General features: G+C 38.3%; 1 protein-coding gene across 4 annotated transcripts in view; it reads right to left on the bottom strand.

Moving 5' to 3' along the window:
• Positions 1 to 459: 459 nt before the first annotated feature.
• The window catches only part of ZC3H13 (zinc finger CCCH-type containing 13), a 48146-nt gene continuing 26862 nt past the window's right edge, over positions 460 to 21743 (bottom strand). For 3 of the 4 annotated variants that reach the window (XM_040583923.1, XM_040583924.1, XM_040583926.1), the window contains 11 exons: positions 20043 to 20353; positions 18647 to 19111; positions 17462 to 17644; positions 13810 to 14359; positions 12595 to 12698; positions 11160 to 12191; positions 9560 to 10069; positions 6132 to 6287; positions 5015 to 5215; positions 1567 to 1730; positions 460 to 956 (listed from right to left, as the gene is read on the bottom strand). In XM_040583923.1, coding sequence (XP_040439857.1) covers positions 786 to 956; positions 1567 to 1730; positions 5015 to 5215; positions 6132 to 6287; positions 9560 to 10069; positions 11160 to 12191; positions 12595 to 12698; positions 13810 to 14359; positions 17462 to 17644; positions 18647 to 19111; positions 20043 to 20353 — 3847 coding nt within the window. In that variant the 3' untranslated portion in view covers positions 460 to 785. The remainder of the gene's footprint in view (positions 957 to 1566; positions 1731 to 5014; positions 5216 to 6131; positions 6288 to 9559; positions 10070 to 11159; positions 12192 to 12594; positions 12699 to 13809; positions 14360 to 17461; positions 17645 to 18646; positions 19112 to 20042; positions 20354 to 21743) is intronic. The other variant, XM_040583925.1, reaches the window with a different exon arrangement.

Here is a 21743-nt window from a genome sequence, read left to right as displayed (position 1 = left end):
AAAACTCCTGAAACTCATCGAGTGTGAAGTACCCTCAGGTTGCTGCATGGGATTGATACTTAGTAGTATGTAAAATATAGCATTAGCCCTCCTTTTGGAAGCAGCAGAAATTTTGAAAATGCTGTTAGTTTCACATATAGGCATCTAAACCTGGTCATAAATCATTTCCTGGAAGGTTTTTTTTAGTTCTTTTCATCAACAGAAAGGGGAGCCTTAAATGACTAGACCAAATTTTTGTGTCCAGAAATTAAAGAGGAAACTACGTGAAAGATGGCAAAGAGCTAGAGTTTTGTCCAAATCCAGATCCACAACAGAGGCTTCTGTGGTAAGAAAGAGATTTGGAAAGTGGAGGAAGACAAACTCCCAGGAAGTGAGCTATTTAAGAAATTCCAGATGTGTACCGAAGGACCAGGGTGATGGTGGAAAACCCCATTCACAATAAGGAAAGAGATACACAGACAGTTTTCTTCAGTTTAATGTCAGGTGGTGTTATAAACTGCTAAACCCAGACATCTTCACATTATTACACTTGATGCACCATAAAAGAGGTTTATGTTACAGTGTAAGATTCAATATTATAAAACTTATAGAGAACTTCACACAGAAGTCTTTATTTTTTACCCCTTTTACTTACATCTAAACCCAGTAATTCTTATCTGTGTACAAACGGAGTTATTTTCTTCCATCTTCTAAGAGCTGCTTTCCAATGAACCAGTTCTAAATATCAATCAGTACCAACACTGGTAGTGGGACATCAACTAGAAAGTGCCACTGTGGTCATTCGCTCAAGACACACACGCTTCTTGCTGGATAGCTGGTTGTGGAATTTTACTATCCTCTGTCTTTTCCTGCCCAAGAACCTGGCACACAGTCTTTCGTTTGAATAACCGTAGACTCAACCGTAACAGGTCGCTGTCCATTGCTGCAGAATTTGTGTATGTTTGCTTTGTTGCACCCTGTTGAAATTAAAAATGAAAAATAAAAAATAAAGAAAGAACTGAAAACAGTGGCTTTTAACATGCAAACTCAGAAATTAACCTCAAGTACTCTCAATAATTAGAGCTTTAATCATAGGTATTCACTAGAAAAGACTAAGAATTAATGATTTTTCTATTAGCATGCAAGATCATAAAACCTACTGCAGTGCAAAAAAATGGCTAAAATATTTTTTCTTTCAATTTTAACTTGGAAGAACAGAATCTTATAATTCTTATAAAAGTACATGGAATCTCAAGCAGAAGAATTATTCAACAATGGTCCTTGAAATTGTATTTTAAACAATTATTTTTATGATGTATTCTCTAAATATAGGAAATATATCTCCAGAATCTAAACCTCAAAATGAGAAAAAGCACCTACTTCTAGCCTCAATCTTAATCTCTCATCCTAAGTAAAAAATAAACACCTTACAACCTCTTCAAAGAAACAGCTGTTCTCCATTATTTGAAGAACTAGGTCTACTTCAGAACAACAACCACAAAAATTATCTCCCTAGAGAAATGCTTTTTTGCATTGTGGAATCTGTGATTCCGTATTTTGACCAAGCACTGTAAACAAAACACTTGCCTTTTCATTCTTCATTAGCTGCTTACGAATTGCAGAATCCCTTCGAAAGCACAGTGCTTTGCAGCAAGGGCCCAGATTACTGAGAAGACCTGCTCTCTCTTCTTTTCGTAGAAGTGCAGCCATGTTCAAGGCCCCCAGTTCATGTTCAAAAAGGTTTTCTGCATCTACAAGGAATTGATATTTGCATATCACAAGCATGGTATTTTTGAACAGTAATGTACATTAATATGAAATTCCTTAAAGTTTTAATATTTGTATTTCTGCCTTCTAAACAATATCAAGGTTTGGGAAAAAGGATATAGCCATTTATAAAATGCCCTGAATCCTTCATCATTTAAAGGGAAGAATGGGTACCCTCGTATGTAGCTTCAGCACTGGAAAGCAGTATTTAGACAGCGAGCACTGAGAAGCCTAAAAATCAAGTGACAGCTGTGGGACAGACGAGAAGGTATCATTTATGGTCAGACATGTGTGACAAAAGGTATTTACTACTAGCATTAATCGGAAAGTGGTCTAAGTTTCACTTCTCTGCAAGACACGAGACAACTGTACCAGTGTCAACACAGAGTCTGTATGGCTATGCAGAAGTGCAATACGACTATGTAGAGTAATTCTTTTATACATGGTGGATGTACCTGGAGAACAAGTCAACAGATGCTAGCAAACTATATCCTCCTACCCGCTCATCTAAAGCATTTGTTAGCAGCACTGAAAGTGGCAGGACTAGTTTTTTAATATATTTATCAGAAGAAACAGTATACAGCTAGAACACTAACCACTTTAAGAAAAGACAGATCCTGAGGTTAGCCTTATTCTGCAACAAATTTGTTTCTATGACATGCAGACAAAGACAAAAAGTGTGCACATGGCCAGACTGCAGCTCATTGATTTATAATCCTTTTACAATAAATAGGAAGATTATGATATATTTGGAAAAAAAAAAAAAAAGGTAAGGTATGTAAGCTAAATCTAATCCAGCTGGCTCTCTATATTAAAATACTGGGTGTTTAGCAAAGAATTACTAGAGGCAACAATAAACCTGGGGAAAATATAGCAGCTAAAAGCAAAGACTGCTACAGCAGTTTTGACAGAAGAGAACAAATCATTTTTGTACCACCCACCCAGAGAAATCTGGATGAAGCTGAGTAAAACTAGTTTTTAAACAAGGTGAAAAGAAACAAAAAAGTTACATGAAATCAAGGTCAGGCACTGAAGTCACCAGGATGACCTCAATGGACAATCAAGACCACAAATAAGTGACAAGATGCAAAAAGGCCACTTCAAAGGTAACACTGACAGCTTGCAGAGTCTGCCTAGGTGCCAGATGCTGAGCATATCTGACATGTAAGCATGTCCATATCCTTAGAGGAAACAATTGCATTTAACAGATAAAGGGTAAGTCAGCTACAAATCTAATTCTATCATATATCACAGATTTTTTTTTTCCAAATAATTAAAAAAATCTCTGAAACAAGCAAGCATTTCCTTTTTCCTGCATTTCACTGTATTACCAGAAAATTCATCCACAATAAGAACAATGAAGGGAACACAAAACTTGGCAAGTAAAACAGGGAAACAAATTACACTACCATGAGCAAATCTAAAGTCAAAACACTACATTTTCACTGTAACACACTGAGTATCTGGCTCAAATCCGTTCACTTTTCAGGGCACCACATTTGTGTCTTTGTTTAGAATGTGTGTGCTGTGGCTGTGTAACCACTCTACAAGGAACCTTCGCTTTGCAGATCACAGAAGAAATGCACACATTTGCAAGCCTACTGGCAGTTCCACGTGTAGCAATTCCAATGCATGAAGAGACTGCACACACCAAAGGCAAATCAAGGAAGGCACTTCAACCCCCCTTCCTCTCCAGAGCAAGTTCTGCTCAATCCGAGTACACTTAAAACAGCCCAGAGGCAGTGCTGGAGAGCCTCCTATTATCACTACGGACTTTCTGTTTATTTCTAGAGAAGCATGCAAGGACTGCTGAGGTTATTTCAGGTATCATTTTAAATAGCCTGGTGGAGTGATCCTGCACTGCTGTTTCTATTGCAAGGAATCCCTAGTAAAAAGTGTTTTAGTAGTATGCAGCAAAATTAAAGCTTACAGGGAGAGAGACATAGTTCATACCTTTACTGTATCACAACAATTTGCTAACTCGGGAAGACTCAACATTATATCAATTACATTGGTTACGTGAATTCTTAAGGATAAGAGCTGAGGGTTTTTTAAAACTAGAAGAAAGCTGATACTGTGCAGAAAGAGCTGCAAACGTTGCAGTGGGACATTTACAGTACTTACTAATACCAAGTACACACCTCAAATTATACCATCTATGATGCATTAAGAATGTTTGCATTTAATTTGACTTCAAAAAAAGGTAGAAGCAGTAGCAACAGCCTTTGATTAGTAGTTACACAATTAAAATGGCTCAAGCAGGCGGTGACATTCATGGAGATTAACAAGGCTGGGAGAAGCAAGTTTATCTTTTTCCCTCTCCACTTATCTGAGACTCCAAAGTTAACAAGACAACTGCATAAAGAATAACGTTGCAAAAAATTAAAAAGTATTGTTTCAAATTAAGAACTAAAATTTAGGAGTAAAATAAAAAAAATCAGAAAAATCTGCTGAAAACAGAGGCTCCACAGATACCATTATGTATAAGCTATAATTTTCTCACATACAGATCCTGGAATAATTTGCATAGAGATCCTACAGAAAGCAATTGTTTCATAGTCCTAAAAACCTATATCCACCATGCAAGTCCTTGCAAGCAGCTCAGCTGGTTCCTGGGATGCCAAAGAGAAAAAATCAGTATTCTCCCTCATGCACAAGCCCTGCTTACAGTACAGAATTGTAGTAAACTGCACTGGTACAGTTCACGTCCATCCCACCAATCGTGCATGTCTAATGCCATACACTTTGTCCAAATGCCAGACCTGTGTATTATTTAATTTCCCACTGCTAGCAGAGACATAATATACGAATTTCACATAGCTCCTTCATTCTGACCCAAAAACTCCTATCTGTGTGTTCTGGAGAGGACCCTCGGAAGGAAACTAAGAGAACATGCAGAGGACCTTCACAGAAAATAAGAAATCTTAATTCTTTCTTGCAGTATTACTGCTAATTCACTGCAGAAGATATTTAGCACTCAAAAAAACTGCTGACGCTTTAGGCTAGGAAAGCACGAATGCTCTCACAAAAAGAGTATTCCAACTAGGATGAAAAATTTTGATTAGGCTATTATTCAACACCTCACCACCATGCTGGAATTAAAATACTAATTTGATTGACATGCAGCTGCATTACATTCCTGTAATTTTCACACAATACTCATTATACACTTTCTGTGGCCCTGAAACTTAAAATAATGAACTAATGCACATTTCATAAGGACTTTCACTGAGTAAAAAGACAATTCAATCCCTGCAGAAACAATTACCTTTAGGTTTTTCTAACACTCTCTGGCAAGTCTCTTTAATTTTGGCGAAGAGTTCTGGTCCTGCTAATCTCTTGGAAATGCCAACTCTCAACATAACAGCACCTGGTGTGAATTTTAAGAGTGCAGCCCCAGGCTCACGTGGTTCTTTTGGCTGCTTTGGCATGAGACTGGACCAGTCTACATCTATAACATCCACAGGATCTGCAAAAACATTGACAGAGAATGAGTTACCATGTCATTATCCCTTACAACAGTTGATTAATTTCACATGCTGTGTACATCCCCGTCTCCTAAAAGCAATATATTTTAGATTAATATTGTTCTGCAGTTCTCAAGCCAGATCCTTGGACACTTCAGCTAAGAATGTCAAAACTCACTTAGACTGGTGGAAAAAAGGAACATACAAATATAAAGCTCTTTGGATTAAACCCCCAACCTTAATATTCTGCTTCATTTTCATTGCAACTCCTTTGTGGAAAGCTGCTCGGACTCTGCTTAGCCACAGATCTGGACGCACGACTTAAACATGCACAAAAATCCCAGTACAACTAAACATGCTATGACAAATCCAAATTAAATGCTTAAAAAGCTAGTATTTCAACTCTGGATGCTGGATTTTTTTTCAAAGGAGATATTATACTATTTATTGAATAACCATACAACTGCATTTGTCCAGTAGGTTTATCACAGAAAACATAAACACTGCTGATACAACCCTGATGACCCAACAACTAAACTTACAGCAAGTAGAAAATTCCATGCTTCCCAGTGCATTTGGGAAGCATTTATGAACAGATTTAATCCATGCTTGAAAATAGCAGTTCCGAAAAACTATCAAAACCAAATGGGATAAATGAAAACATGTTTATAAAAACAAAAATCTTACCCTTCTAGCTACGTAAAACAAGATAAATACTACTTCACGATACAGGTCCCGGTACTCTTTTCTTACTTTATACTTCTCAGCCTCACCTGACTATTACAGAACAAACAAGAAATATTGAAGAGCATACAAACTGCATTCCTAATTCAGAAATACTGTCAACGTCACAACAGCATTATACGCGAACTAATCTAATCTTTATATTCAAATAATCATAAAGGGGATTTGCTATACTTTTACCAGGCATCTTCTCATCCTCTTGTTGATCCTCCCGCTTTTCAGCATCACCTGCCAGAATTTCATCCAGTTCATCATCACTGATTGGCTCATATTCTCCAGCACCAGATGCCAGTGACTGCACATCATCAATCTTTGCTTCTTCATCTCCTCCTACAGAGACAGATAAATACTGTAGCTTTAAAGCAATAATTCTTGTTTTCTAAACACACTTCAAGCAGCCTGAAAACAAAGAGGTTCAGCAAACTAAACTGTTAGGTTTTGGGGACAAGTAAATTCAACATGAAAACAGGTATTAACTCATGGAAACAGAGAAGTTATTTCTCCCATACACAATGCAGCAGTTCGAATTTTATGTATCTCTGTTGGTTTTTTGGGTGTAGTATTAGTCAAACTGCACATGGAAGGCCATATTCAGAAGAAACATATATTGATCATCTGATATTTAGGTAATAATACAAATCTAAGTTAGCACCACAAAGTCTTTCAGGTGCTTTTGTACATGAATTCAAGCTCAGGATTCAGTCTGAAGGCTCTACAAGAGAAAGAAGTAACAAACCCCGAAAATACAAGAACTTGCAAGATACCCTGAATGAGGCAATTATTCACAGAGTTTTAGACTCTTTGTGGAAGTCACCAGAAGAGCTTTTAGAAAGCCATGCCAAACTTCTTCAGTTGTTATGCTCCTCCATTCATGTACTATATGCATAATACAAATACCTGTGCTGTTATATGTAAACATGTTCCTTAAAATCTGTAAACACAAGACATTCAAACATTGCATTTTGCTGTACATGAAAGGAACATCTGAAGGTATTCTCTCACCTCCAAGACTGAAAGATCTGATTCAAGTATTTAGAAACCACACTGCTCTAAACTCAGGCTTTCTTAGGGTTCTCCACCATGGTACTCTCAATGAGTTGTGCCATACGAACTAGACTGAATTTATAGGGATTCTCCCCTGTGGGCCAGCTATTCTAGTATCTTCCAGATCCCTCAACCAGAAGGGAAACGGCCTCTATTTTAAGTTGCCCCCAATATTTTTTTTGCTTGCCTTTGGAAAAGGTACAGATAGGGAAGAGAAAAAAAAAAATTAAATTACCTCAACTAACCTAAAAATCAGCATGGAAAAAGCAAGTAAAAGACATGCTAGCAGAGCATAAAGTAACTACTCAGACCACCTGACAATGCTTTGGAGGAAGCATATAGCATCTTGGGCATTATTTAAGCCGGCTCCTAGAGCAAACACATGAAGGTTCACAGCATGACAATAACCTAGTAATTATGTCCTCACACATTTTGTTAGATAATATACTACAGTAATTTGTCCAAGTAAATATCAGATACCTCCTTAACCGCACCAGATTTGGAAACTGCATTTAGTTTTCTAAAAAGTTCTTCCTTTTTAAAAGGAAAATAAGGTGATCGGTACTAGATTTTATTTTGTGCCTTAAGATTTTAAATATTCACTGCCTGCCTGTATGATCCATCTTCTGCCTCCACACTGATCTACTGGACACACTAGCTCACCATAACTATGTGCTTAGACAACACAGATGAACCATTAAAAAAATTACTGTATTAAGCAATTAAAAATAATAATCCATAGTTCTCAATACATGATTAACACACATTACTTTTTCAATTTTGAATTTCAAATCAGTCTGGTAATTTCTAATTATAATCCTATCATTACCTTTACTGCTTATGTACTCCTATATTAATCCTGCATTAAAACCATGACATACTAGTCATCTAAAAGAAGCAAGGTAAACAGGAGTAATAAAGTCATGGAAGACAATAAAGTACACTAAACCTCAGAAAATCATAAACATGCCACATACATATGCTTTAATAAAATGGAACGCCCTCTAGTATTTACCAAAGATATTTATTTTTCTAAAAAAAATGAATCCTAAATATAGCATAACTTCCTACAGATGATAATTTTCAAAGAATTAAGAACATAACCTTTGAAAAATACAGAACACAATACACACATTCATACACTTACAAGAAGTCTGCTGAAAGGCTAGAACGTGAAGAACACGTTCAACATGCATGGCCTGTTTAGTTACAGATGCCCTCTTGGAAACAGGTAATGTGCCTAGGAGTAGCCTTTCACCAACTCTCTTCTGAAGTTACCACACTGCACTCTCAGATTTATTCCACCATTGTTTCCTCTAGCTTACAAATCACTGAATTCTGCCCATTACAGCAAAACAGAGCAGACTTTCCCATGCGCACTCTAAATATGATCTTTGAAAAGTGCTTCCACTCTACAGATAATCTCCTTAAACGCAATTTTCTCAATTGAATCAATCAACCCTAATGACCACTTTGCGAGTAATCAGGTAGGAGGTATAAGTAGTATTAAATATTCCTCATCATCCTCTCCAGACAACATTTAACTGCTCAAATTAACAACGAACACTACAGACAATTCTTCTTAAGAATACAAATATGATGAGACAATGTCCTGTTACCTTGTGTAAAACTACAAAAGCTTGATTCGTGTTTCTCTTTCTGTTTCTAAAGACTATGGACTTCAGGTCTTACCATCCTAAACAGCCAAAAATTCCAAATCCTACAATGCTTTTTTTCCTTTCAACAGATTTTAGAGAAGGAAACTTCTGCAGTCACCAAAAATACCCAACTTAACTGAACTTAACTGTAACATACACCAGTTACTCTGGATTCAGACTCTTGCTTCTTCTACATCGTTGATATAGGTGAAAAGTACTTCCCAAACTCCCTATCCATGCAAAGCTCAAGCTGTCTAATCCATGTGACAAGAGTTTGTTATTGTCTGCCTCTTAGTTACTTTATTTATTAATCCTAAACATGTTTTCCCCAGTACAATTACGGCCAGCAAACTGAAGCTGCATTTAATCAGATTACCTCAGGAAAGCCATTTTTGGACTGTTGTGCCAAGCCACACATATGTTTCACCTACTCATCAGACAATCATTTCTATGATAATTGGGCTCTGCAGAAAAATACCCACCACTAAACCCAAAGAACAGATCCAAGTCAACACTTCCCCCCCCCCCCCCCCCCAACCTGTCACTTCTCAACTAAGAAATAGATCTTACAATGATATAACAAGGCAATCAAATTCGGGCATTATTCTTTAACAAACTGCTTATTCAGAAACGCTACACCTTGGTGACATTATACCTCAGATCATTTATGCTTCTTTGCCTCAAGACTTCTTCAGAAATTAACAAATAGCACTAACATAATTAACACTAAGGAAGACGCCATCAGATTTCTCTCTTGCTGTGTCTGCTTCCACAGTAGAAGAGCTGGAGCCAACAATCCTTTTAGTAGAAAATTATTCTAATATAGTTCAGTTCAGCACTATGCTAAAAGAGAAAGAATGAAACATTTGTCAATCCAAGTTATTTCCCAAAATATCTCACCTTCCAAACTCTCTACCTTTTCGGCCTCATTTCCATCTTCATAACCTTGTAAAGGTCCTAAGTCTTTGTCTGTTCTTTCCTTCTCTGATGCCGCTGAATCCCGACAAACACCATCAAATTCCTTTTCATGATCTCTGTCCAGTTTCGTTTCACTGTGTTTTGTTGATTCTTTTTGAGAGGGGATGTCAACAGTTCTGTCTCTCTCTCTCTCAGCAGTATCAGGTAGTTGTCTGTCTCTCTCTCTGTCCAGCTCTCGTCTTTTTTCTCTCTCCCTCTCTCGTTCTCTGAGCCTCTCTCGTTCCCTGCTCCTTGGCCAGTCTTTGTCAACATCTCTGTCCCAGTCTCTCTGTCTTCCCTCTCTCCTGTCTCTCTCTCGTTCACGATCATGTTCATGTCGATCTCGCTCCTGAAGCCTTTCCCTGCTATCAAAGGACCCAGATCTGGAATGGACCTGACGATCTGATTCAGGAGAACTTCTTCTTGAACTGTGGCTTCTTGAATCTTGACGATCTGAATAAAATATTTGTAATATATAAGTGACTACAGCATGTAAATGTAATACCATTTTACTAGACCAAAGCATTTTGAAGATTCAGGTATGAAAATATACTTCTCAAAAGCATCATCTTCAAATCAGTAACACCTTCAGATTGCCTATCAATTTAACCTTACTTAAAAATAAAAGGTATTTCTCCCACTCACGAAAGATTTTTAGTGGTTACTTCCTGCTATGACATAAGCCAAACTGAAGGCACATCATTTTAACTCAGAAATTTAGGCAAGGGGGAGAGCAAAACACCAAAACAAACAAACAAACAAAAAATCATCTCAAAATTCAAAAGTTTCAAAATATGTCTTCCAAAAGCTCGCAATGTCTTAGATAGCAAATGATGAATTCAGAAAAATAATTTCAGGCATGTAACCATGAGGAGAACACAGAGCTCTAGTGCTTTAGGAGGAAGATATTTTCCTACTGATGCTGTTAAATTTTAAAACATTTTACCTTTTTTTTTTTTGACAAGAACTACACAAATAAAACAAGTCAATTGCGATTATTTTGATTTGCAACAAAGATGATTTCCATATGCATTAAAAGCATGCCTAAGAGGAACCATGACAGATTTACCTCAGTGAAAGTAGCTCCTGAGATGATAATGGATCTCTCTTTCAGAAAGAAGAGACATTTTCATTTTGCATAACTTCAGTATTTCCATATCAAAATGAATGTTAGTAATGAATTTAAGAACATTATTTAGATAATAAAACTACCTCAATGTTCTGTTCGCACAAGCATTTTCTCTTTTCTGTCCTACAAATCGCTTTATTCCCCAGTTAGCATTAACTGAATCTGACTGAATGTTTTGGTGTAAACAAAGTAGTAATCCTGCCTGCTGAGAATCACCTTCTCAAATATGGTAACACTTGCAGGAATCTTAATTCACTCTAGTTTTACAATGAATGGCAGAGCCCCTCCCTCTCCCTTCACACTGATTACAAATGAAGAGGGAATATTGCCATACAAGAATGATTTGGGATTTGTACCTTTGCACTTTTATACAGAAATTATATAGGTTGGTCTCACTAAAATGTATCTTATTACCTGAAGATGTGCTGCGACTGGGTTCCCCTCGTTTCAACTGATCAATTCTGGACTTTCGTTCCCCAGTGATTTCTAAGCTTTTCTTCTCTCTGTCCCTGTCCCTGTCCCTATCCCTGTCCCTGTCCCTAGAGCTACTGTGCAGGATCCTCTTCCGTCCAGTCTGGTCATCTCCACTGCGATGAGCTGACTCATTGGAAGGGGATCTAAGTCTGCTTGAGGCATGGCTCCGATTACTACCAAGGCTGCTGCTGCGCTTCTGATCCACAGGTTTACGGTGTGGTCCATCCTCTATAGTAACATGAGGTGCTTCCACCTTTTCTCCCCTCGTTCTGTGACTTTTCCTATGGGAATCCTCAGTGCTTCGTTCTGGAACAACAATGTCACCACGTTCGGGAACATCTTCATCTGACCAGTCACTAAACGTTGTATCTTCTCTTTTTGGAGGGACTTCTGCCACAGCTTTCTCAGGTGGTGCTTCAACCAATTCTTCTTTTGTTACAGGGGGGGTTCTTGGGCCTTTCTTCTTTTTATGATGTGGAACAATTTCTTCATCAGAAACTTCAGAATCACCCTTGGACCTCTTCCGCTTTTTCTCTACATTTTTCTTTTTTTGACCTTTCTTGGGTGAAAAGACCTGGCTTTCTTCAGTCGTTGATTCATTAGCATACCTTTCCACACCACTGTCCTCATCCTTCTTTTTCTTTGTGGCCTTTTTCTGTACTTTAGACTTCTTCTTGCTGTCATCATGCATTCTATCAGAAGCATCTCTTTCTTCAGAGGGACGGTGTCCAAGATTTTCCTGAATCCTGGAGCGGGAGCCTTCTGAAGCATCTGGCTGCTCTCTTTGCTTATCTGCCGAAGAAACCCTCTCTTTAAACTCTGGTTCTTCGTAACGCCGGGAACTTTCCTTTCTGTCTGATTTTCTATCTTCTTCTTTCCACCGACTCTGTCGCTCTTCCGTAACATGAGAGGGGCTCAGTGACCGTGATTCCTGTGGCCGCACAACCTGACTCAGAAGTCTGTGCTTTTCATCTAGAAAACGGGAAAAGAAGAATTTACTTGTATTGCTTAGGGAGTTGAATATGTGAGCATTTGGTATCTTGTGCATGCCACAAAGTGTCTATTAAAACACATAATCCATTATTTCAGTTACATTTCTTAAGTTTTTCTGCTGCTGCAATAGCAACAGACTATTTCCATTTTGGTAAACATGCATCTTAATAGATGTGGAAGTCACTGTCACCTGGCAGATGTAACATAGTGACAAAACAAAAGACAAATATATAGATTAAGCAAAATGGTGCTGCTTATAAAAATAAGGGGAGGAGGACACTTACAAAAGCTCTCACCATGTTTCTCCTAAAGATTGCAAGTTATTTGCCATAGGTAGAGGGTAAGCTGGATCCAGCTGCAGGGAGAGCTCACTCTTACTTACTTTTATCATCTCCACTGTTGTAAGCATCACTATCGGGAGAGTGCTCACGGCGACGTTTGGGTGACTGACGAGGACTTGGACTGCTTTCATTTCTGTGACGCTTCCTGTGGAAGAAACACATACAGTTAAATTTCTTCAGGATTCCTTAAAGAAAACTATTCATTAATTGAGTTTATCATTAATACAGTGCCTGAAGTTAAGCACCTCATACAGAAGACAATGCATCTAAGGATGCCAGAAAGTTTTGTAGTTTTCTAAGTTGTTCTTCCAAAACAGCAAGTATGATCAGTTTTCTGACCATACTGTAAGATACCTCAAACTAAAACTCTAACACTTACAAAGGTAACTTTTTAGAAGAAGTTATGAAAGACTACCAAGATCAATTTTTCCGTGTGGCAATGATCCTTGCAGTGAGCTGACCCAGCTGGCAGCTAAGCCTCCACATAGACACTTGCTTACTTCTCCTCTCATTGGGATAGGGGAGAGCCCATATTAGATGATCTATGGGAATCCACAATTCCTTCACACAAAAGAAACTAATAATTTCCAAGCAAAGCAGCTATTCAAGGCAATGCTGTTTTGTTTACTATTGAAAGAACAATGAGAATTTTAGTATACTAAATGAAAAAAAAAGAACTGAATCAGTGCTACACACTTAAAGGAAACACCACACATTTATTTGGGATAGTATTCACACCTTCGCTGGTAGCCTTCTGGTACTGAAAATTTAGTAGTGCAAAGGGTAATGCATGTTCCACAGAAATGTAATGAATAAAGTCATGAACCCTGACCAAGTTAGCTGCTATCTGACTTTCCAGGTTTCAAAAGGCACCACAGTCTGCTATTATGTTCCCAAAAACTCCAGCATTATTAAAGGCAAGACCATGCAAGTATGCTTAGAAGGGAAAATGACATCATCCAACTCAATTGTTAGCTCCTGAGTAGTGCCATGATTCCGCACTAACAAGGCATCGGATTAACTTCACCAGCATAGCACTGATTGTGGGGCCACCAGTATATGCCATACAGATGCAGGCAAGCCATGGCTCCATACCAGGCCTCTGCATGAACAAGGTATCTTCTTCCTTATGATATTCCCCCTTCCTTATTAACTTAGTGAAATCAACAGTAAAAGACTGCCTTCCCCTTCCCTGCCCCCCTCCCCCCACTCCCAGCCCTTCCTCTTTGACGGAAGTAACATTTGGATCCACTCACTTGGATTTTCTTTCCTCATGGATATCTCTTGAACTTCTTTCTTCTCTGGTATCTTCTCTCTTATCCCTGCGGTCTTCCCTTCCTTTTTCTTTGTCATCCCAGTCTCTCTGGCGGTCTCTTTCTTTATCCCTGTCTCGACCTCTCTCCCTTTCGCGTTCCCGCTCTCGATCTCTTTCTCGCTCTCGCTCCCTTTCTCGTTCCTCCCGCTCCCGCTCTCGCTCTCGCTCCTTCTCCCTCTCCCTCTCCCGTTCCCTCTCCCTATCATGGTCCCTGTCTCTGTCCCGCTCGCGGTCCCTGTCTTTGTCCCGCTCTCTCTCCCTCTCCCTTTCCCGAGCACGATCTCGTTCCAACTCTCTTTCCTTCTCCCTTTCTCTTTCCCGGTCTCTTTCTCTTTCCCTCTCTCGGTCCCTCTCCCTTTCTCGCTCTCTCTCCCGGGCTCTTTCATCTCTCCTATCATCGGACCGATCTACCCTTCGCTCCTCTCTTCTTTCATCCCGCTCGAGGTCATCACTTCGTCCTTGATGTCGTACTGGTGAGCTTGCTCTCTGATCTGCAAAGAGAAGCAGGTTTGATTACCAAGTGCTAAAGGGACATAAAGTGCTTCCACTACACTTATAAAAACCCAAAAGCTTTTGTTTCGACAATCTAGGTATTGGTCTGCATTAAATGAAAAGCAACTCTGCAGAAACATGAAAACTCGTTTGGGGAGGGAAAATACAAAAAGCGGTACTAACTTTGAAAGATTTTTTCAATATTTAGCGAGTGGGCTCTCCTTATTTTAACCAAAAGTTACTACAAAGATTTTACTGTCTATCAGATTTTTCTGAATGGCTTCAAAAGGTTATTATATGCCTCACAGCCTAGCTACTACCATTGCATTACTCAATTCAAAATCTGGTATAAGATCCCAAAAAGCTCAAAATGACATATATATGAAAAGACTTCTCTACAAAAATTTTACTTCCTTAACCTGTTAAAAAAGCCATGGGCTTTACAGGAACTCACACTAATACATACGTAAGTTACCGCAAAGTAAGAAATACTGGCCTGTCTCATCACAGGAGAACCCTGCAAAGAAATACACAACCAAATCCATGAAAAAGGGAGAGGCAATGATAAGATACAGGAAGCAGAACTGCTGTAAGTTTTCATACATATTCACTGCAGAGTCTCAGTTTTAGAAGCCAAGTTTTTCATTGTTCAGACTGTGGAATAGAGTCAGAAAGAAAACTAAACTTATGTAGAAAACTGCTAATCCAGAAGGACAGTGAAACCTGATTTATCTAGATTATATTTACTCTCCATAGATTTAAATGCATTTTGTTAATTATATTTTGGATATCTTTTGAGTATTTCTATACATTCAGATCGCTTCATAACAATTTCTATGCTGATGTTAGTAGTACTTGAACCACAACAAATCAATAAAACTATTTTTCCACAACATATATTAAAAGCACTATACAAAAGAGCAAAACCCAGCATGAACAGAGGTTGGTATTTTGTGGTCCATTACTTTGAAGCTCAGAATACACTTCACCGTAAATGAAGACAACATCCACCAGGGGCGAGCAGTGAGAGTTTGAACTGGATTAAATCAATAAAACGTGCATTTCCATCAGTTTAATCAATTTTCATTTCTGAGTGAATTAACAGCGACTTAAAGCTCCCCTGTTACCAGGTGAAATTAAAAGCAAACTTGAGCAATGTGGATGTAACACTTTATTTTAAAAAAGGCAAATCATCAATCCACACAATTGGTTCCATGAACAGGTTTCACATTCTTTTGATGATGCCTGTAACACTGTATGATTTACTGTGTGTATTAAGTACTAGATTTTGTACAGAAGTTCTGTAACTCCTATTTGTTACATCAGGTGAAAAAATATCCACATGAAAGTCTTACATTAGTTAAGATACTGGAAGTATATTAGACAACTTAATGTGGATAGTCAGCACTTCTTGTGACTTCATTTTTTGAAGCACTGTTCAGTGGTTGATTGGAAGACTTACTATTTGCCTTAGTTGAATAAACGTGGCCCAAATCTGCAAGCTTGCATTTTAAAATCATATTAAAAAAATTCCTTACATATCAGAACTAAGTACCGACCAAAATGTATCTGGATTTTTCTCTGAATGACAAATGTTAAGACTGTGGTCTAATTATGGAAACTATGACTTGAATTGTGACTCTGACTACATACTATTACAAAATTTGACCTAAATTTTTAAGGAAAAAAACAACAAATCTTATCTCCATTCAAGCTCTTTATATTTCCCCTCTCCAGGAAAACAACAACTCATTCAAAGCAACTTCCCTTCTAGAAATTTATTTTGTTATGATGTCATGTTTTACTTCTAAAGTTTTTTCTGTTTTTTTGTTGTTGGTTGTGGGGTTTTTTAGTTCTTAATAAATTAAGAACTCTGTATGATATGAATAGTACAAATTACATTATAATATACCTAGGATTTATTGGGGGTGGGGAGGTGGAAGAGATGAAAGCTAGTCTGCAAAAGCCAACCCCCAGGACACATTCAAAGTGCAGGATTTTTCAGGTGACAAGAAAAAGGAAGCCTGCTTTGTTGAAATCCTGCTTTCAAGACAAGAGAGAATCTAAAGCAGAATGTTCCACAAGAACAAGCAACAGACAGATTTCAACAGGCCAAAATGCATCTCTCAAAGTAGCATACAAAACATCCCTTTGAAAAACTCAGTTAAACAACCGCTAGAACATACCTGTCACTTCCCAACTAAAATTCGAGACAGAAAAAAAACCCCACTGTAATTTTGTATTTATTCCTCACAGCTCTTTCTTTCATTTCCATGCTATTTTAATTTCCCTGACTCCTCCTGTTCTCTTAATTGGTAAGCAATACAAATTTTCCAGAGTGAAAGTTGGCACTAGAGACAACACAGTACTCTTTCAGGTGCAGAAGTGTGACATCTTGCATACTATGTCTAAAAGAACAGTCTTTCATACTCTTTCCATGACCACTGGTATCTGTACCAACATTTACTAGCCAATTACTACTGACCACAGTAAAGCATTCATCACTATTAAATTCCCTAGGCAATTAGTTTTTTTAAATTAATCATAAACCTAAACTGTAACTTACTCTAGTAGTAAGTAGTCCATAATTAAGTCAGTCTAGTAGTCAGGCCTTCCCCAAAACACGCGTAAATAATTTACAGTGCAAAAGTACAATGTTTCTATACAGACAAACAGAACAAGTAATGAAATACAATTGTGATTTTGAGCTTAGATTTATAAGTGTGTACATGAAGTTGAGGAAGAGGCAAAGAGGGCGAAAAATATTTTACACTGAAGTTGTACATAGTACAATGTAATCTCTGGAAAAAATTTAGTTTGTTTAAAGACTACTTGGATTAATAAAGACAGAAGCTGCCAAAATATAGCCATGGGGAGGGAGAAAGACCATAGCACTCATGTACACTGCCAATACAAGAGATGTTACTACAGAAGGTAACTCAAGGATAGGACTAGTATCAGTGTGCAGTGCCAGATGACTTATTTATGAATTAATGGTGTAGGGGCAGAACAAGGAAGAAAAAGGAAGCAGAGAGAAATACACATATTCATACATATACATTTGACTACAAATGTATGTGTAAAAATATACATTAAAATACCTCTTTCTCTGTTGTCACGCCTGTCCCGTTCACCATGTCTTCTTTCAAAGGAGGAATCCCTTGCTTGTTCTCGACTGTCATAGCGATCCCGATCAGCGTAGCTACTCCTTGATTCCCAGCTGTCATGGTAGTTTCCACTACTGCTGTGACCATCAACCTGGGATCCTCTAGTCCCCCGACTTCCTAATAGAGATGTATCAATACAAAAGATGAGTTTCCACATGTAAGGAAATCTACTGATACTTTATACCAACTGAAGTAGTAACTTCTAATAAACTTGAATTAAGTGTTCATGGAAACAGAAACTGTAGCACTAAACTCTACTTAAGCAACAGCTCCTATTTCATGTTTTAACTGTAAAGTTATTATTTTCATACTGGAGACTCAAGACTTTCCAAATCAGCATCTCCTAGTCATAGCATGAAGCCTCCTGACTGGAAATATAACAGTCCAAAAGCCAGTTCACATTTGTTCTGAGTAGGATGTAAGCTTATAGACAGTGAAGCAGGACTAAGTGGAGAAAGTAGAGATCATTTTTTCTTATACAAATTGTATGGCATTTCCCTAATGAAAACGTCATAACAAACCTGAGAAAGCCAAAATATATTTACTATAGGCAATTAAAAGGTCGTAAGTGAAGCTGTTCTACAAAGTGCATCAGACTTTCAAAACTACTGCCACGGGTTAAAATCCCACTTTTTTTTTTTTTTTGGTCAATTAAGAAGGGGCAGGGTGGTGAAAGGTGGTTCTGTGTGAAAGATGTTTTGCAAGTACCCAAGACATGCAGCTGTTTCTGAGAACACAAAAAACCTGCTGTCCAGTACATGGAGACAAACTGCCCCCTATGAATCTTCTGCTACACATCAGCCTCTTGTGTATGTAGCCCATGGGAAAACCTAGGGTTGCAGAAACATTAAATAGAGTGGTGTAAGGGTTAGGGTTTGTTTTAAAATGGGATGGCAGAATACGAGTGTTATGCCACTTTAATGAAAGGAGAACACAGGAGTGCTATAAATTTAAGCAACTGTTCCAATTTAACGACAATGGAATTGAACAAAGCCTTAAAAGCATGCACTGAACTGTTTGGCAGCACTTCCATAACAAATATTAAACACGATAGTATGAATATCAATACTCAGTCTCCAGTGATATGGACACTTATTAATTTTTTAAATCACGCAATACCCTTGTCAGATAATTCTGGACCTCTGCCTCGACTTCTGCCAGTTCTATCACTTCTGCTCTCATTTCTGGAGTCACTTCTGGAGTCATTCCTTGTTTCAGCACGAGAGCTGTCCTCTCTGCCATGTGATCTTCCATAGCTGCGCAAGTCCTCCTGATACTGGTCATCCTTTTTATGGGCATCACGACTCTCTCTGTCTCTGTAGTCATGGGAATCTCGTGTGGAGCGCGAGTCTCTCTGATCACGGCTATCTTTGGTATCTCTGCTATAATCCCTCGTATCTCTGGAGTCTCGAGTGTCTCTGGATTCCCTTGGCTCCCTCCGATCTCTGTTGTCTCTTGGCTCCCTCCGATCTCTTCCATCACGAGACTCTCTGTCATCTCTGTGATCCCTGGAGGTACTCTGCTCCTGGTCATAATCACGATCATCTCTTGTTTCTCTGTCTTTCTCCCTTTTCCCTCTAGTTTCTGTAAAATGTTTAAAAGAGTAATACAGTCAAAACATACTTCTGACATACACAGAGAAAATAAAAATTAATATATAAGTAGAAGATCATATTGGGTATCTACATATATATTCACTAAGTTTTAAGGATCTTTTTGTGAATTTGAATCTGTACTTTACAAATATTTACCTGTTCAAAAGACAGCAAGTATACTAAAAATAAATTTCAAACACATTAGAGAACAAGCACACTTCAATAATTTTAAGGTAGGGTCATTTCTCCTTCCATCAGATTCCTTTTTTCTACAGACACACATATTTAGACCACTTGCTTTTAAGACCTCAATGCCCTGCTGAATTATTATTTTTTAAATTACATGTTTATAATGTTACTGCTACAGGAAGGCAAGTTTACAGACAGTCTAAAAAAAGCTGACATATATACTCTTTGTAATCTGTCTTTTGAGAGGAGCAGTGCATTTCCCCATTACAAATTACTCAACCAGCTTTACAGACTTCCAGAGAATGATCATTTCTTTGCACAAACTTCAGGTAATGTCAGTTAAAAAGACAATACATCTCACAGAAAAGAGTAACAGTTACTTACAGTATCCTGCTGCCATTCAGCTGATCCACTAGTATATGCCTGACACCAAGAGAAGACCACTTACCTACTGACACCAACATTGCGCATTACTGACACCACATCTACACAGATGCCTACAGGACCTTTACAATCAGCTGACCCTACATAAGCAGTCCTGTCAGGAATACTCCACTGCACAGTCCTTGAAAACAGCACCACCAGCACAGGAACAATAATACTGCCAGTATTTTCTTCACCACCTAGCCATTGGGATAGGTGCAGATAACGCCACAATCTGAAAATGAAATTTCAAAATGCAATTTGCAAACAAATAAGAATTATTCTGAAGTGCTATTTCTTATTCATACCATCCCGCCTTTCATGGCGCCTATCATGAGACTGTGAAGTCCGATCACGATCATGTCTTCCTTTTTCTCTTCCAGGAGATCGGTGTCTTGAAGGGCTTCGCTTCCTCTGAGGAGAAGAGGAAGAGTGGGGGGGATAAGGAGAAGAAGATCGCCTTGCAGGCGGGGAAGCTGTCCTTTGATAGGATGGAGAAGGAGTTCTTTTGCGGTGTGGGGAAGGAGAATGTCTTTGAACAGAGGAGCCTGACTGTGATGAAGAGGAGTGATGTCTGGAGGATATGGGAGAATGATGCTGACCTGATGGGGAAGCAGACCTGCAAGGAAAAGTCAAAATAGGCACACATGTAAAAACTTGGTTTGAAAGATTCTTACCCTGCCCTACAAAAAAAGTGATTAAAATAATCTGTGCATCTCTTCCCTTTGTCTGATGAAAATAAGTGCTGTTTCTCTACAAAATATCAAAGCAGTCTTCCCTCAAGGGTACCAAGCATATCTTTTCAAAGTACACTTAGCTTTAAATGGTTACAGTTTATTTAATATCCAAGAGCAAGTTGTCCAATCAAAACGTTTTTTACACAGTACTACACAGCTACCAGAACGCCTTCCTGAGGAAGGGAGGGAGGAGTCAGAAACTATCTTGCCCGCCCCAAAACCAAGAACAGTTGTTTTCTTCAATGTAAAATGCTTTTTGGAGGTCATGGTAAAATCAGGCAGATAATTTTTACACAGTGTTACCTACGGGTAATTTTTCTCATTTTGTTTAAAGCAAAACTGTCTCCTTCTTGTGCATTTTTTAACTACTTCCTTTTATTATAAGCGCTGATCTTTAAACAATTTAGGCCTGGATCCTTAAAACTCGTATGCATATCTACTTCATATTTTAGTGAGCATTAACGTTTACACGAACAGGGAAAACTCATATCTAATAGAATAAGAAAAAGCATATGAAGTGTCTCTCGTCTTTGAAATCCCATCACTTAACTAAAGATCATCTACACAGCAGTACAAAAAATTCCTCATAATACATTATCCCATACAGTCTAACATGGACAAACACACACTTCAAGCCTTTAGGTTCAGTAGTGGTTTTTTTCCCTTATCAAAATCAAAGCAACTTACCAGTATCTCTTCCCATGAAATATGCATTGCCCTTAAGTCCCAACTCCCTCCCACTTCACAAAATTCTCCAAAGAGAAGAACAGGAGTCAGAAAAACCACACATGGATAATAAGTCTTCAAAAATACCACTTAAGTAAATTAGTCCCTGCTTTTGAATGTCCATACACAGTGTTGGTGTCTTCAAATAAACATCCAGATCAGACAGATGAAGCTCTCCGTTTCAGGTGGCACAGAAATGACAGACTACTTCATCAAAGGCAGTAGTACCTCCCTGCAATCTTCTACAATAACCTAACAGTTGGTAAAGATATATATGTAACGCAGCTTTTGCTGAATAACTTGCAAACATTGCAAGAAATTTTTCTCAGCAAGATAGTTGCTGTCAGTTGAGCTCTGAAGAGAATGAGCTCTGGCATAATTCAGGTTAGCAGACTTGCAACCTGTCATGACACTATCCAAAAGCCAAACAGACAGTTGCCCAGCCAACGATACTCATTAGTGGATCTCCTGGCTAATGCTTCTTAAAGACCCAGACTCCGCAGGTAAACAGATTCTCCTCATGTCAAGAACACAGAACAATGATTC

This window comes from Falco naumanni, chromosome 2 (assembly GCF_017639655.2).
Source record: "Falco naumanni isolate bFalNau1 chromosome 2, bFalNau1.pat, whole genome shotgun sequence".
Taxonomy (NCBI): Eukaryota; Metazoa; Chordata; class Aves; order Falconiformes; family Falconidae; genus Falco; species Falco naumanni.
Note: the sequence above shows the minus strand (reverse complement) of the source record. Positions and strands in the feature narration are given on the sequence as shown.